This window comes from Erinaceus europaeus, chromosome 12 (assembly GCF_950295315.1).
Source record: "Erinaceus europaeus chromosome 12, mEriEur2.1, whole genome shotgun sequence".
Classification (NCBI taxonomy): Eukaryota; Metazoa; Chordata; class Mammalia; order Eulipotyphla; family Erinaceidae; genus Erinaceus; species Erinaceus europaeus.
The window spans coordinates 50,750,472-50,767,931 of NC_080173.1; the positions used below are offsets into that span (position 1 = coordinate 50,750,472).

The 17,460-nt window shown below is 46.8% G+C and overlaps 1 protein-coding gene across 4 annotated transcripts in view; it reads left to right on the forward strand.

Annotated features, from left to right (window-relative positions):
- The window catches only part of CACNB1 (calcium voltage-gated channel auxiliary subunit beta 1), a 32,295-nt gene extending 16,254 nt beyond the window's left edge, over positions 1-16,041 (forward strand). For 3 of the 4 annotated variants that reach the window (XM_007530932.3, XM_060203585.1, XM_060203586.1), the window contains 4 exons: positions 17-168; positions 10,952-11,047; positions 12,150-12,335; positions 14,184-16,041. In XM_007530932.3, coding sequence (XP_007530994.1) covers positions 17-168; positions 10,952-11,047; positions 12,150-12,335; positions 14,184-14,645 — 896 coding nt within the window. In that variant the 3' untranslated portion in view covers positions 14,646-16,041. Of the gene's footprint in view, positions 1-16; positions 169-10,951; positions 11,048-12,149; positions 12,870-14,183 lie in introns of those variants that run through there. The other variant, XM_016191625.2, reaches the window with a different exon arrangement.
- Positions 16,042-17,460: the final 1,419 nt, after the last annotated feature.

Below are 17,460 nucleotides of genomic sequence, written 5' to 3' on the forward strand. Positions count from 1 at the left end.
ACTCCATGTTCCCCAGCTGAGGTTCAGAGTGAGATTGAGCGAATCTTTGAGCTGGCACGGACCCTTCAGTTGGTCGCTCTGGACGCTGATACCATCAACCACCCGGCCCAGCTCTCCAAGACTTCTCTGGCTCCCATCATTGTTTACATCAAGATCACCTCTCCCAAGGTGGGTGCAGGGGCCTGAGTTTAGTGGGAACAGAGTGCTCTGGACTTGGGCTGCCTGTGTTTAGATCCCTGCCACTGCTTGTAACTGTGGGACTTAATCTTCCTGAGCCCTAATTTCCCTCTCTGTAAAATTCCCTCATGCAGATACTTTAAAGCTACAACCTAATATGGGTGTTTAGTACTTTGCAAAGTATCTGGTATAATGTACCTCACTAAAATTTTTTTTTATATATATTTGATAGGATAGAGGAAAATCAAGATGGAAGGAGATAGAGAGGAAGAGACAGAGAGAGACACCTGCATCTCTGCTTCAGCATTCATGAAGCTTGCCCCCTCTAGGTGGGGACCAGGGACTTGAACCTGGGTCCTTGCACTTGATAATGTGTGTGCTCAACCAAGTGCACCACTGGCCAGCCCCTTCCTCATTAAATATTAGCTCTTAAAAAAATTAATTTTGAGAGTTAGGTGGTAGCACAGCAGGTTAAGCGCACGTGGCGCAAAGTGCAAGGACCAACGTAAGAATCTTGGTTCGAGTCCCCAGCTCCCCATCTGCAGGGGAGTCACTTCACAGGTGGTGAAGCAGGTCTGCAGGTGTCTCTTTTTCTTTCCCTCTCTGTCTTCCCCTCCTCTGCAGGTGTCTCTTTTTCTTTCCCTCTCTGTCTTCCCCTCCTCTCTCCATTTCTGTCTGTCCTATCCAACAACAATGACATCAATAACAACAACAACAATAACAACAAAAAACAAGGGCAACAAAAAGGGGAAAAATAAATATAAACAAGTATAAAAAAAGATTAATTTTTATTATTGAAAGAGAGAGACCCAGAGCATCACTCTGGCCCATGGGACCTCATATTTGCAAGTCCAATGCTTTATCTACTGCATCACCCCTGGCATTACAAAATAATGTATTTTATCACTTATTTATTTTATTGCCACCAGGATTATCACTGGAGCTCAGTGCCAGCACTGCAAATCCAGAGTTCCTGGTGGTCATTATATATATATTTGATAAGACAGAAACTGAGAGGAGAGGGTAGATAGAGAGGGAGAAAGACACCTGCAGACCTTCTTCACCACTCGTGAAGCACCCTCCTGCACACGGGGAGTGTGGGCTCAAACCTGGATCCTTGTACATGGTAACACTATGTGCGCTTAACCCGGTGAACCACTGCCTGGCCCCCAGCTTAACCTGTTTGAACCTGAACTTTCCAAAGAGCATAAAGGGCCTGATGGAGTTTAAGTACTTCCTGGGATAGTCAAAGGACCAAATGAGATAATGGATGTAAAAACACTCTGTGAACTACAAAGTAGTAGATACTTCAGTTTCCCTCATGAAAGATCACTGACTGGGGTTAAAGGTGCAGATTCTGATGCCAACCAGCCTGGGTCACTTACCAGTTCTCTGTTTCTTTGCCAAACACTTCTCTATGTGTCAGTTTCCTTATCTGCAACTGATGGTTGTGGAGATTAAATAAATAGATGTGGCCTGGGAGACAGTGCAGAGAATAAAGAGCTGGAAAGGTAAGGTCTTGAGTTTAGTCCCCAGAGAAATGCTCTCTCTCTTTCTCTCTTTTTTTAAAGGTTTAATTTTTTAAAATCTATTTATTTGATAGAGGCAGCCAGAAATTGAGAGAGAAGGGGGTGATAGGAAGAGAGACAGAGAGAGATACCTACAGCCCTGCTTCACCACTAACAAAGCTTTCCCCTTGCAGGTGGGGACGGAGGGCTCGAACCTGGGTTCTTGAGCACTGTAACATGTATGCTCAACCAGGTGCGCCACCACCTGGCCCTGAAAAATGCTCTCTCTCTCTTTTTTTTTTATAAAGGTTTTTTAAATATTTATTTATTCTCTTTTGTTGTCCTTGTTTTATTGTTGTAGTCATTGTTGGATAGGACAGAGAGAAATGGAGAGAGGAGGGGAAGACAAGAGAAGGGGAAAGAAAGACACCTGCAGACCTACTTTCACCATCTGTGAAGCGACTTCCCTGCAGATGGGGAGCCGGGGGCTTGAACTGGGATCCTTAGGTCAGCTCTTGCGCTTTGCGCCACATGCGCTTAACCTGCTGCGCTGCCGCCCGACTCCCTGAAATGCTCTCTCTTTAATAAATAGTAAATCTGAAAATAAAGTAAATGGATTAACTATACAAGGTGCGTTACACAAAGTTCTATGTCAGTTCTGTTGTTTGTTTTTATTTTTAAATAGTAAGCTCAAGATATTTTATTTTATATATTTTTATTTTTATGCATTTTTTTGCCTCTGCAGCAGAGGCTGTTTTTCCTCCTTTTGTTGCCCTTGTTGTTTATCATTGTTGTTGTTATTATTGCTATTGCTGGATAAGACTGAGAAATGGAGAGAGGAGGGGAAGACAGAGAAGGGGAAAGAAAGACACCTGCAGACCTGCTTCACTGCCTGTGAAGCGACCCCCTTGCAGGTAGAGAGCTGGGGGCTCAAACCAGGATCTTTGTGCTGGTCCTTGCGCTTTGCGCCATATATGCTTAACCTGCTGCGATACTGCCCAGCCCCCGCAAAATACTTTTTTAATTTATTGGCTAGAGAGACGAACTGAAAACGAAGAAGGAGACAGGGAGACATTTGCAGTCCTGCTTCAGCCTTATAGAGCTTCTCCCCTGCAGTGAGGATCAGGGACTTGAGCCCAGGTCCTCTCAAATGGCAATGTGTGCATTCAACTGGGTCCACCACTGCCTAAGTCCCTTTGTTTAATATATTTTTTTGTCATTGGGGTTATTGCTGGGGCTCAGTGCTAGCACTATGAATCTACTGCTTCCAGTGGTATATATATGGAAGGGGGAGATAGAGAGGACAAGAGAAAGACACTACAGCACTGCTTCATCACTTGCAAAGCAAAGCTCTCCCCCCTCAGGTGGGGACTGGGGGCTTGAACCCAGGTTCTTGCACACTGTAACATGTGTGTTCAACCAGGTGTGTCATCACTCGGTCCAATATATATATATATTTAACCAAAGCACTGTTCAGTTCTGGTTTTTTTTTTTAATTTTTTTAAAAAAATTTTAAATGTATTCCCTTTTCTTGCCCTTGTTGTTCTATTGTTGTAGTCATTATTGTTGTTGATGTCATCATTGTTGGATAGGACAGAGAGAAATGGAGAGAGGAGGGGAAGACGGGGAGAGAAAGATAGACACCTGTAGACCTGCTTCACCACCTGTGAAGCGACTCCCCTGCAGGTGGGAAACCAGGGGCTCGAACCAGGATCCTTATGCCAGTCCTTGTGCTTTGCAACATGTGCGCTTAACCCACTGCACTACCGCCCGACTCCCTTTAATTAATTAATTAATTTATTTATTGGATAGAGACAGCCAGACATCAAGAAGGAAGGAGGGGATAAGAGAGGAAAAGAGACAGAGAGACACCTGCAGCACTGCTTCACTGCCTGTGAAGCGACCCCCCCTACAGGTGGGGAGCCAGGATCCTTGTGCCAGTCCTTGCGCTTTGTGCCACGTGCACTTACCGTTTATTTTTTTTTTTAAGTTTTTAAAAAATATTTATTTATTCATTTTCCCTTTTTGTTGCCCTTGTTGTTTTTATTGTTGTTATTGATGTCGTCGTTGTTGGATAGAACAGAGAGAAATGGAGAGAGGAGGGGGAGACAAAGGGGGAGAGAAAGATAGACACCTGCAGACCTACTTCACCGCTTGTGAAGGGACTCCCCTGTAGGTGGGGAGCTGGGGACTTGAACCAGGATCCTTACGCCAGTCCTTGTGCTTTGCCCCACATGCGCTTAACCCGCTGCGCTACCCCCGACCTGTTATTTTTAATGAGGGAGAACCAGAGCATCACTGACATCTTTGATGCTGGGAAATATGTTCTTTTCTTTTCACTTCTTTTCTTTCATTTCTTTTCTTAATATTTATTTATTCTCTTTTGTTGCCTTTGTTTTATTGTTGTAGTTATTATAGTTATTGATGTCGTTGTTGTTGGATAAGACAGAAATGGAGAGAGGAGGGGAAGACAGTGAGGGGGAGAGAAAGAGACCCCTGCAGACCTGCTTTACCGCCTGTGAAGCAACGCTTCTGCACGTGGGGAGCTGGGGGCTCAAACCGGGATCCTTACTCTCTAGTCCTTGTGCTTGGCGCCACCTGCGCTTAACTCCCTTTATTTTCAAATAATTTCAAATTTACTGAAAAGTTAGAGTAGTATAAATCCTTCATGTACATTCACTAATTTTCACTTTTTATCACCTGCAGCAGGTGATATCAGGTCTGGCTGATGGTGGGGATAGAGATTGAAACTGAGGCCTCCAAGTGTCATGCATGAAAGTCTTTTTATTATTATTATTATTTATTATTAAAAAGGAAAAGAGGGAGTTGGGTGGTAGCACAGCGGGTTAAGTGCACGTGGCACAAAGCGCAAGGACTGGTGTAAGGACCCAGTTCGAGTCCCCAGCTCCCCACCTGCAGGGGAGTCGCTTCACAGGTGGTGAAGCAGGTCTGCAGGTGTCTATCTTTCTCTCTCCCTCTTTGTCTTCCCCTTCTCTCTCCATTTCTCTCTGTTCTATCCAACAATGACAACAATAATAACTACAACAATAAAACAACAAGGACAACAAAAGGGAATAAATAAATAAATAAATGTAAATTAAATTAAATTAAATTAAATTAAAGTTGTATACTTTAAAAAAAAAAAAGGAAGAGAAAGTTCTATACTCTCATGCTGAGATGTCTCTCCCTCGTTATCTGAAATAAGTCAGCCTAGGAGCAGTGAGATCGATCTACACATATAGGAGGTCCCAAAAATAAATACTGTGGGAAAAAAAAAAAACAGAGTCGGACAGTTGCGCAGCAGGTTAAGTGCATGTGGCACAAAGTGCAAGGACCCGGGTAAGGATCCCGGTTCGAGCCCCAGGCCCCCCACCTGCTGGGGAGTCGCTTCACAAATGGTGAAGCAGGTCTGCAGGTGTTTATCATTCTCTCTCCCTCTCTGTCTTCCCCCTCTCTCTGTCCTATCCAACAACAACAACCATAAAACAACAAGGACAACAAAAGAGAATAAATAATTTTTTTAAAAAGATTTTATTTATTTATGAGAAAGATAGGAGGAGAGAGAAAGAAACCAGACATCACTCTGGCACATGTGCTGCCGGGGATCGAACTTGCGACCTCATGCTTGAGAGACCAAAGCTTTATCACTGCGCCATCTCCTGGACCACAATATTTTTTAAAAATGTTTAAAAAAACAAACCTGAAAGGATAACTACTTTTCTTTCTTTTCAATATTGTATTCATTTATCTCATGAATATTTATTTATGAGAAAGATAGGAGAGAAAGAACCAGACATCACTCTGGTACATGTGCTACCAGAGATCAAACTTGGGACCTCATGGTTGAGAATCCAATGCTTTATCCACTGTGCCACGTCTCAGACCACGAAAGTTTTTTTTTTTTTAATTACCACCAGAGTTGTCATTGGGGCAGTTATTTTTCCCTTCCCTCCCTCTATTTTTTTTTTTTTTAATTTTATTTGATAGGACAGAGGGAAATCGAGAGAGAAGGGGAGATAAAGAGGGAAGCTTCTTCCCCTCTAAGTGTGTATGTTGGGGGGGCAAGCACTGAACCCAGCTCCTTGTACATACTAACGTGTACACTGAACTGGGTGTGCCACTGCCTGGCCTTTAAAAAAAAAAAAACGGGCCAGGTGGTGGTATACCTGGTTGAGCGTACATGTTACAGTACTCAAGGACCCAGGTTTGAGCACCCAGTCCCCAGCTGTAGGGGGAAAGCTTTGCAAGTGGTGAAGCAATGCTGCAGGTGTCTCTCTTCTCTCTCCCTCTCTATCCCCCCTACCTTCTCAATTTCTGGCTGTTACTATCCAATAAAGATAATTAAAAAACAAACAAATAGGGGGAGTCGGGTGGTAGTGCAGTGGATTGAGTGCACGTGGCGCGAAGCACACTGACTAGTTTAGAGAACCCAGTTCGAGCCCCCGGCTCCCCACCTGCAGGGGAGTCGTTTCACAGGCAGTGAAGCAGGTCTGCAGGTGTCTATCTCTCTCTCCCCCTCTCTGTCTTCCCTCCTCTCTTCATTTCTCTCTGTCCTATCCAACAACGACGACATCAATAATAACTACAACAATAAAACAAGAAGGGCAACAAAAGAGAAAAATAAATAAATAAATAAATACTAAAAAATAAAACAAACAAAAAACATTTATTTACTACATAGGATAAAGAACATTTTAAGAAAAGACAGAGGAGATACTGAACTGTGGCTCCAGATAGTGAACTGGGAAGCTCCGGTATGCAAGTCCAGTGCTCTGGCACTTGAGCCATTTCCCCAGCAGAAAGCCTTTTTGTATAACCACTGTGCTACCTCCCTGCCTTCATTTGCATTCATCTCTAAATACTTCAGTATGTATTAACTGAGAACAGGGATATTAATTTCTATAACCAAAGTGCAGTTATCAACAAGAGTTAGTATCTAAAACCAGTTGATTGTCACTTTTCACCATTTGTCCCAATCATGCCCTTTTGTGGCAACTGCATCCAAATACCATCCAGGATCATATGTTGCTGTTTGTTTTTTTACTTTAAAATTTTTTATTTTATTTATTTATTCCCTTTTGTTTCCCTTGTTTTATTGTTGTAGTTATTATTATTGTTGTTATTGATGTTGTTGGATAGGACAGAGAGAAATAGAGAAAGGAGGGGAAGACAGAGAAGGGGAGAGAAAGACAGACACCTGCAGACCTGCTTCACCGCCTGTGAAGCGACTCTCCTGCAGGTGGGAAACTGGGCGCTCAAACTGGGAGCCTTAGACTAGTCCTTGCGCTTCGTGCCACATGCACTTAATCTACTGCACTACCGCCTGACTCCTTTTTTTTTTTAAGATTTTATTTATTCATGAAGATAGTGGAGAGAGAGAGAGAAAGGACCAGACATCGCTCTGGTACATGTGCTGCTGGTGGTTGAACTCTGGACCTCATGCTCGAGAATCCAATGCTTTATCCACTGCGCCACCTCCTGGACCATGATGTTGCTATTTTGCATTTAGTAAGATTGAAGTTGAAGCAGTTTCTCATCCTTTCCTGGATTTTTATGACACTGACATTAAATTTAAATTTAATAAATAAAAATAAAATTTTATTTGTCACATACAAGAGAGAGAATTTCACATGAGCGTGAGAAGGTGGGTTTGGAGAGCGACACAGTAGAACAGCATTCTATTACATACCATACTGGGAATGAACCCCGAAGCTCAGGCATACTTGTCCAGTGCTCTTCCAGTTAAGCTATTTCCTTAGCTATGATACTTATTTGTTTATTGACTGATTGATTGATTGATTTTTTTACCAAAGCACTCCTCAGAGCTGGCTTATGGTGATGCTGAAGATTAAATTTGGGACCTTGATGGGTGCCTCAGGCATGAAAGCCATTTAGCATAATCATTATGCTATCTCCCCAGCCCAATAAATCTGTTTCAATTTAATTATTTATTTTTGGTGAGAAAGATAGGAAGAAAGAAAACTACATATCACTCTGGTACATGTGCTGTTGGGGATTGAACTCAGGACCTCATGTTGAAAACCCATCACTTTATCTATTGTGCCACCTTCCAAATTGCTTACTGTTTTTTTTTTTTTAACAAGAGATAAAATTTACTTATTAATGAAAGAAAGACAGAGGGAACTAGAGTATATCACTGTGAAACATGCTGTGCTGGTGATCAAACTTGGCACTTCTTGCTGACAACCTTCTTTTTACTGTGCACTTCTTAACTGTGCAACCTCTGGGCCACATATATATATATATATATAGGAAACATTGACAGAGCCATAGGATAAGAGGGGTACAACTCCACACAATTCCCACCTCTAGATCTCCGTATCCCATCCCCTCCTGATAGCTTTCCTATTCTTTAACCCTCTGGGAGTATGAACCCAAGGTCATTGTGGGATACAGAAGGTGGAAAATCTGGCTTCTGTAATTGCTTCCCCGCTGAACATGGGTGTTGACAGGTCGGTCCATACTCCCAGCCTGCCTCTCTCTTTCCCTAGTAAGGTGGGGCTCTGGGGAAGCATATTGGTGGACATATTGGTGGGGTTGCCTGTCCAGGGAAGTCTGGTCGGCATCCTGCTAGCATCTGGAGCCTGGTGGCTGAAAAGAGAGTTAACATACAAAGCCAGACAAATTGTTAACTAATCATGGACCTAAAGGCTGGAATAGTGCAGATGAAGAGTTGGGGGGGGGGTCCTCCATTTTGTAGATAACTAGTAGGCATATTTTAGTTACATTCCAAAGGGCCTGTGGCTATACTAGTTTTTTGTTGTTTTGTTTTGTTTTCCCCTGAGCCTGAAATCTTTTATGCAGGTGGATCCAAGTTATTATTTGGGGAGATGATGTCATGGCTGGAAAAGGAACAGAAACTGGATCAGGGAAGAGAGTAGCTCCCTAATATGGGAAAGGGGTATAAATATTGTTGACTGTAAACCCCATTGATTTGATTTGGGCCACTTTTTTTTTTTTAATTTATTTACTCATGAGAAAGATAGGAGGAGAGAAAGAACCAGACATCACTCTGGTACATGTGCTGCCGGGGATCAAACTCAGGACCTCATGGTTGAGAGTCCAGTGCTTTATCCACTGCGCCACCTCCCAGACCACTCACTTTTTTTATTTTTCTTTAACACCAGAACATTGCTTACCTCTGGATTTTGGCGGTGCCAAAAATTGAACCTAGATTTCAGAGCCTCAAGTATGAATGTCTTTTTGCATAGCCATTATGCTATTTCCCTGGATCTCATCATCACTTCTTTAATTATCTTTATTTATTGGATAGAGACAGCCAAAAATCAAGATGGGAGGGGGGAGATAGATAGGAAGAAAAAAACACACCTGCAGCACTGCTTTACCACTCGTGAAGCTTTCCCCCTGCATGTGGGGAGCGGGGGCTCAAACCTGGGTCCGTGTGCTTTGTGACATGTGCGCTCAGCCAGGGGCACCACCACCTGGCCCCTCTTTATCAGGTTTTTTTTTTTTTTTTTTTACAGTATTTATTTTTGGGACCTCCTATATGTGTGATCTCACTGCTTCTAGGCTGACTTATTTCAGATAATATGGGAGAGACATCTCAGCATGAGAGTATAGAGCTTTCTTTTCCTTTTAAAAAACTTATTGTTCTTAATGAACAAAAGAGAGAGAGAGATACTGACCAGAGCACTGCTCAACTCTGGCTTATGGTGGTGCTGGAGATTGAACCTGGGACCTCGGAGCCTCAGGCATGACAGTCTTTTGTACAACCATTATGCTGTCTCTCCAACCTGAGTTTAGAGCTTTCCTTGATGTTGTGGCAATCCCGTGTAGCACTGGGGCTCAAATCTTAGCCTTGTGCATGATAGAGTGTGTTGCCCAATCAGATAAGCAATCTTCATATTCATCACCATTATCATTATTTTTTTAATTATATTTATTTTTCCCTTTTTGTTGCCCTTGTTTTTTATTGTTGTTGTAGTTATTATTGTTATTGATATTGTCATTGGATAGGACAGAGAGAAATGGAGAGAGATGGGGAAGACAGAGAGGGGGAGAGAAAGATAGACACCTGCAGACCTGCTTCACCACCTGTGAGGCGACTCCCCTGCAGGTGGGAAACCAGGGGCTCAAACCGGAATCCTGACGCCACCAGTTCTTGAGCTTTGCACCAACACATGTGCTTAACCTGCTGCGCTACCACTTGACTCCCACCAGCATTATTATTAAGATTCATATGAAGATGATGGACTGGCAAAATAACTCACTTGGATAGTGCACTGCTTTATCATGTGTGTGACCTAGGTTCAAGCCAGGTAGGTCCCCATCAAAGTATTACAGGAAGCTCAGTGCTGTGGTTTCTTTCTCTCTTTCTATCTTGTCTGAAAAAAATCAGTCCAGATTGGTGAATTCCTAGAGATAAGAACAAAACAAAACAAACAAAAATAGTAGGTACTAATGGAATTATCGTCAAGACTATGGGAACTGCCCATGTAAAAATCACAGAAAGGGGCCAGGCAGTGGCGCATCTGGTTAAGTGCTCACATTACAGTGCGCAAGGACCCAGGTTCAGGTCCCTGCTCCCCACCTGCAGGAAGAAAGCTTCACAAGTAGTGAAGCAGGGCTGCAGGTGTCTCTCTGTCTTTCTCCCTATTTCCCTCTTCCTCTTGATTTCTGGCTGTCTCTATCCAATAAATAAATAAAGTTAAAAAAATAAAAATAAGATCAGAGAAAACAGGAGGGAAAATCACTGCCCTTCATCCAGCTACTGATAGAACTTTCCAGGAGAGCCTACCAGGAGTCCTAGGAGAGAAAGCAAGCATTGTGGAGGATGTGAGGCCATTTCTGAAGAGGTGCCAGGGCTAAGGGTCATCAGACATACCCCAGTCCCATGCTGCCTCTTTTCACCAGCTGCCTCTCTCATCTGGGGCACTGGGAAGCCCCTCTACTTCTTTTTAAAAAAATTTTTTTTTAATATTTATTTTTATTTATTCCCTTTTGTTGCCCTTGTTGTTTTATTGTTGTAATTATTATTGTTGTTGTTGTTGTTGGATAGGACAGAGAGAAATGGAGAGAGGAAGGGAAGACAGAGAGGGGGAGAGAAAGATAGACACCTGCAGACCCGCTTCACCGCCTGTGAAGCGACTCCCGGGCAGGTGGGGAGCCGGGGTTCGAACCGGGATCCTTATGCCGGTCCTTGTGCTTTGCGCCACCTGTGCTTAACCTGCTGCGCTACAGCCCGACTCCCGCCCCTCTACTTCTTTTTCTCCCCTCCAACCCAGGTTCTTCAGAGACTCATCAAGTCTCGAGGAAAGTCTCAGTCCAAACACCTCAATGTCCAGATAGCTGCCTCGGAGAAGCTGGCGCAGTGTCCCCCCGTGAGTGTGTAGACCCTGGGGAAGGGAGGGGGCAGGTGGAAGAGCATTTGGGGACACCCAATTTCCTCTGGCAGACAGCAACAAGAGACACCTGGGTCAGATCCGTGGGTGTAGACTGACCTTCTGGGGAAAGAGCATCAGACAGGATTCAATGTCACTTCTCTGGGGAGTCAAATCCTGGGTCAGGAGATGGAGTTGAACTCTCTGGGTGCCAACTAATCTTTCTTTCTTTCTCCCAAGGCCTATTGCATGTGTAATGCTACCTCTCACCCCAATTATTATTATTATTATTATTATTATTATTATTATTTTTATTTTATTTTTATTTAAGAAAGGATTAATTAACAAAACCAAAGGGTAGGAGGGGTACAACCCCACACAATTCCCACCGCCCAATCTCCATATCCCACCCCCTCCCCCGATAGCTTTCCCATTCTCTATCCCTCTGGGAGCATGGACCCAGGGTCATTGTGGGTTGCAGAAGGTAGAAGGTCTGGCTTCTGTAATTGCTTCCCCGCTGAACATGGGCGTTGACTGGTCGGTCCATACTCCCAGTCTGCCTCTCTCTTTCCCTAGTAGGGTGGGTCTCTGGGGAAGCTGAGCTCCAGGACACATTGGTGGGGTCTTCAATCCAGGGAAGTCTGGCCGGCATCCTGATGACACCTGGAACCTGGTGACTGAAAAGAGAGTTAACATACAAAGCCAAACAAATTGTTGAGCAATCATGGACCCAAAGCTTGGAAAAGTGGAGAGGAAATATTAGGGAGATTATTATTATTTTTGAGAGATGCCCTGAGTGAGTGAGGCTGAGGGAAGAAGAGATACCAAATTATCCTTCCACTACCCAAAGAGTTCCCTTTGCACCTTCTTTAATGCTGTTTTATGGCACCAGGGATTGAACACAAGGCCTGAGGCATGGTCAGGCTCCCCCTTGAGCCTCCTCTTGGCCCTGAGTTCTTCTCTTCCTGGTTATCCAGTGGTCATATCTTTTTTAACTTTGTCCTTCAATCCCTTGACTCCACCCACCACACCTAGGCCACACCCGCATCCCTTTGGTCAAGCTTGGCTCACCCCAACCCCACCCCTAACCCCACCTCCACAGGAAATGTTTGACATCATCCTGGATGAAAACCAGTTGGAAGATGCCTGTGAGCACTTGGCGGAGTACTTAGAAGCCTATTGGAAGGCTACACATCCGCCCAGCAGCACCCCACCTAATCCGCTACTGAACCGTACCATGGCCTCTGCCGCCTTGTCTGCTAGTCCTGCCCCTGTCTCCAACCTCCAGGTACAGGTGCTCACCTCCCTCAGGAGAAATCTCAGCTTCTGGGGAGGGCTGGAGGCCTCACAGCGGGATAAGGCAGTGCCCCAGCAGTAGGAGCACTCCATGTAGGTACCCTGCCCAGGCTCAGAGCTGGAGTACAGGGAACATGGGGAATGAAAGGGAAGAACTTCTATTTTGTAAAAAATTGTGGTGAGCTGCAGCTTCTGGTGTCTGTGGTTTTTGGTGGGGTTGACTTTGACCGGTGCCACCCTGGACTGCTGCCTGGTGGGCTTTTGGAGATGAAGTCTAATCGGGGGGCTAATAAGACAAGAAGCTAGCAGGAAAACCCACAGACTGATTACTGGACTTCATATGGACTTGAGATGCAACAGAATAGAAGGCCCTCAGGCCCAGAGTCCCACAGAGTAGGGGCCACTAAGCCCAGGGACTGCCGTCTCTGAGAGCCCTTCTCTCAGAAGGGACTCAGAATGCAACATCTTTTGCATTGATGCCTTACTTTCCAGCCTTCTCCCCATTAAACAGATTCCTGTAAAGGTTCTCCTCTGGGTGCCTCACCTTGACTCTCTGGGGAACCATCTCTAAGATCATGCCACTATTATCTGGCTCTGGATTAGAGCCTGAAGAAAAGCCATGTACATTCCACAATTGCTACTTTTATTTCTTTTCAATATTGTATTTATTTATTGGATAGAGACAGAGAGAGGGAGATAGAGAAGGAAGGAGAAGGACACCTGCAGCACTGCTTCACTGTGCTTTCCCCCTGCAGGTGGGGACTGGGGGCTTGAACCCAGGTCCTTGCACATATTACCATGCACACTCAACTAGGTATGCCACCACCTGGCCCTCATTACTTTTGATATTTGTTCTCTACAACAGATCCCATTTGCTCACTGAATCTTCTGTGGGAACCTGGCATATAGATAAGACATTCTTGCTCCATTTAGAGAGAGAGCAAGTGACTTCACTTACTTCCTGTTGCCACTTCAGTGTCAGAGAGACTCGTGAAGCACTTCTGTGCACTGCCCACCCCACCCCAGGCCTCTTGGGGGCAGTTAGGACACTGCTGTTTTTTGTCTGGCCCCCTCTGTCACACTGTCTTCAGAGGGGGGAGTCACTCAGGGCCACCTGCTTGACAGGAGAATGGGAGCTAGCCAGTTCTAGCTCAGGTCTCATTGCACCCCACCTGCAGCCTCTGGTAGCAGCGGCTGTTCCCCTTCACGTGGCAGCCGGTGGTGAAGACCTTGGGCCACCTGCTATCTCAGGGAGGGTAGACACATTAGCTTCCCCCGCCCAGCCTGCTGCTTTGAGTCTATTCTTGGGGCAGAGGGGCGGGGGTAAGAGGAGGTATGCCATCAACCATACAGGCTCTTTTCTAACTAGGAACTAGGGAGAAGATTGAGATGAGGGTCTGGTTTGAAAGGGGAAGATCAAGTTGAAATCACCCCTTCAGTATATTTGGGAAGCTTCAGTGACTAACCCAGTCAACCACTAATGAGTGACAGTACTAATGAGCTGTTAATGGTGATGTACCCCAAGACAGAGTTAATGACATGCAGGAAGTGATGACTAACTGCTCAGGGGCCATAGTAACCATAGTTACCAGGAGAGCTCACACCTCCTCATGCCTTAGGAAGGCTGAGTGCCCCATCCCCACAGAGAAGCAAAGGTCTTGGGGTCTGTCCTCTGGCTGGGTCTAGAGCTATTTGCCGGGCTGCCTGTCCCCTGAAGCCAGCAGCCTCCTCGCTCAGCCAGGCTGGGTGTCTCAGTGCTGTCACTAACCTGCCTTGCTTTGTTGTGTTTCTCTCACCCCTGCCTGATCTGCATGGTGTGTGCCATCTGTCTGCTAACCAGGGACCCTACCTTGCTTCCGGGGACCAGTCGCTGGAACGGGCCACCGGGGAGCACGCCAGTGTGCACGAGTACCCGGGGGAACTGGGCCAGTCCCCAGGCCTTTACCCCAGCGGCCACCCACCAGGCCGGGCAGGCACCCTGCGGGCACTGTCCCGCCAAGACACGTTTGATGCTGACACCCCTGGCAACCGAAACTCTGCCTACACGGAGCTGGGAGACTCGTGTGTGGACATGGAGACTGACCCCTCAGAGGGGCCGGGGCTTGGAGACCCTGCAGGGGGCAGCACCCCACCAGCCCGGCAGGGATCCTGGGAGGATGAAGAAGACTATGAAGAGGAGCTCACTGACAACCGGAACCGTGGCCGGAATAAGGCCCGCTACTGCGCAGAGGGTGGGGGACCAGTTCTGGGGCGCAACAAGAATGAGCTGGAGGGCTGGGGGCGAGGTGTCTACATCCGCTGAGAGCTGGGGTCACTGCGTGGGAGAAAGGACTCCAGCCCACCGGGAAGGGAGGGGAAGGGCAAGGGCGGCGGGAAGGGCCAGAGGGACTCACCTCCTTGGACGTGGCTTGCCTCCAGGGGGCACTGTTCTCCTTTCAGATGCCTTTGCTCAAATGTTTGGGGTTTCTTTCCTGGTAGGATCCCAGCTCCTGGGAGTCCTTCAAATCCCAGCTATAGGTTTTTACCTACCTGCTGTGGATGAATAGGGGGGTGGGGGTGCCCACTTATCTGCAGTGTCCTCCTTTCCCCCACCTCAGGGGGCTCTCTCCCAGAGAAAAGGTGCACTTCCTTAACTCTTTTTACTCCGCACTCTAAATGAGGGTCCTAAGTGGGGTGACCCCCTTCCCCACCCCCAACCTGGAGTAATTTGGGAAGAGTAAGAAGCTTTTTCTAGAGAAAGAGACTACAGCATCTTTCACGTGAGGGCTTTTTCCTGAACTCCACATCCGGGGGCCTTCACCATGCCTCTCCCCCTCCCGCCAGCTTCCTGGCAGCATTGTCAGATGGGTGGAAAGTACAGTATGGAAGCCCTCTGAGGAGCTTGTGTTGGGGAAGGGTGTGTCTACCCTGGACCTTGGATTCTGAGGAATGGGCACCCTGACATGCTGCTACCCACCACCCACCGCTTCCATGCCTCAGCCTCCCCCAGGAATGAGCTTTGCCTACAACATCCCTTGCTTGCTGCCATCAGAAGAGGGGGCCCCTCTGTGTTTGAGCCCCCCCCCCCATCTTTTGTCACCTGGGTATGGGACCCATGGAACATTACGGTCCACCTCATTTTGAAACCAAAAAAAACTGCTTCCTCTCACCCTGAGATCCCAGGGGAGAGGCCCTGTGGGCTAGTGCCCAAGAGGTGGTCACTGTCTGGAGGGGTGGGGTGTGTGCCTCGGGACCTTGGGTCTCTCCTGGGGGGGGGGGGGGGGGGCTTGGCTGCTGCTGCTGCTACTCTGTATTTGCCTCTTGTGATCCTGTCCTTTACCTATGTCCACTTCCCCCAGGGGTGGCCTTGGTCCTCCTGCCCTCTGGTGTCCCTTTGCCTAGCCCCCTATAGCCCAGCAGCCCTGCCCTCCCCAGCATCCCAGCTGGGCCAGAGAGAGCCAACTGTGCCAACGAGGACTGGGCCCTGCCCGGCTGCCCACCTCAGGGATGGGCACCTCATGCCTGTCTCGCCACCTCCTGTGCCAATGTTGACCCACCCCTCACCTGGGGGGCGGGGTGCAGCTTCCACTTACTGGTTAGATGACACCACTGCCCAATCTTTATCCCTTTTCTGTTGGTGTCCTGTGCTCTGTCTATCTGTTCGTCCGTACAGCCCTAGAAGTATTTTGCCACATATAAAACCGCCGTCCTGTCCTTTGGTCCGCCTCCTGAGCCTGCTTCTTTGTCCTGTCACAGGGGTGCCCACTGAGGCATGTGGGAGCTTCAGGGAGTATGCAGAAGTGAGTTGTTTACTCAATTGGAGAGGTGATGCATGCTGAAGCCTGACAACAAACAGGCTCCCCATTCTGCCCCAACCCCCAGGCCTTGCCCATCTCCCCGTGTGTGGAGTCGGGAAAAAATGGGAAGCTTGGTGGGAGGAAGGTAGGGGATCGAAGTGTTGTGTGGCTGTGAGCAAGTGGGTGAGATTCAGACCCGTGGTACAGAGTTGTTTACTGCTCCTGTGGACTCGGCTGTTCCCATGCACCTCAGGAGCAAGAGGCTGAGCTTCCAGTTCCCTCCATGGAGGCCCCCACAGCTACCCACCCAAGCCCCAGATAGGGCAGAGGAGAGATGTCAGCCTGGAAGGAGAAGTGGAAAACCAGGGACTCACCCAGCCTCGACCTGAGAGAAAGGAAGAAAGGTCAGCAGGTGCTTTCATACTCTGGGACTCTGAGGTCCCAGGTTCAGTCCCCGACACCATGGCTGAACACTGTTCTGGAAAAAAAAAAAAAAAAGTTCATAGGTGACTATTTCCTGCCCAAATCAGTTGCCAGGATGTGGATTTCTGACAGTTACTGTTATCACCTGTAACCTGCCTCACACAGTGCTCAGAAACCATTTCTCCACTCTCCTGAAGTCCTTTACTGGAGTGTTTATGTGTGTAGATGGCAACAGACAGACTTTCACATTTTTTTTTTTTTTTAGATTTCTTTATTCCCTTCTGTTGCCCTAGTTTTGTTGTAGCTGTTGTTATTGATGTCATCGTTGTTGGATAGGACAGAGAGAAATGGAGAAAGGAGGGGAAGACAAAGGGGGGAGAGAAAGACACCTGCAGACAGACCTACTTCACCTTTTGTGAAGCAACTCCCCTGCATATGGGGAGCTGGGGCTTGAACTGGGATCGTACTGCAGGTCCTTGCGCTTTGCACCACATGTGCTTAACCTGCTCCACTGCCACCCACTCCTTTTTTTTTTTTTTTTTTTTTTGACCAGAGCACTGATCAGCTCTGGTTTATGATAGTGCGGGGGGGTTGAACCCTGGACTTTGGGACCTCTGGCATGACAGTCTGTTTGCATAACCATTATGCTATCTACCCACCCTACTTTCACATTCTCCATAAAAGAGTTTAGCAGCCCAAAAGAAAGAGGAACTGGGCAAACCCACAAGTTGAGACTGGCCTGAAATCCCTAGGCAAAGCAGTACTGCTGGACTAAAACCCTCCAGTGATTTTTTCACCTTCAATGCAACTGATTATCCATTCCCATATCTGTTCATTCAGCAAACATTTACTGAGCACCTACTATGTACCATACACAGGTGTAACGGGGGTCGCAACTAGTTCAGGCAGCTTAGTGGA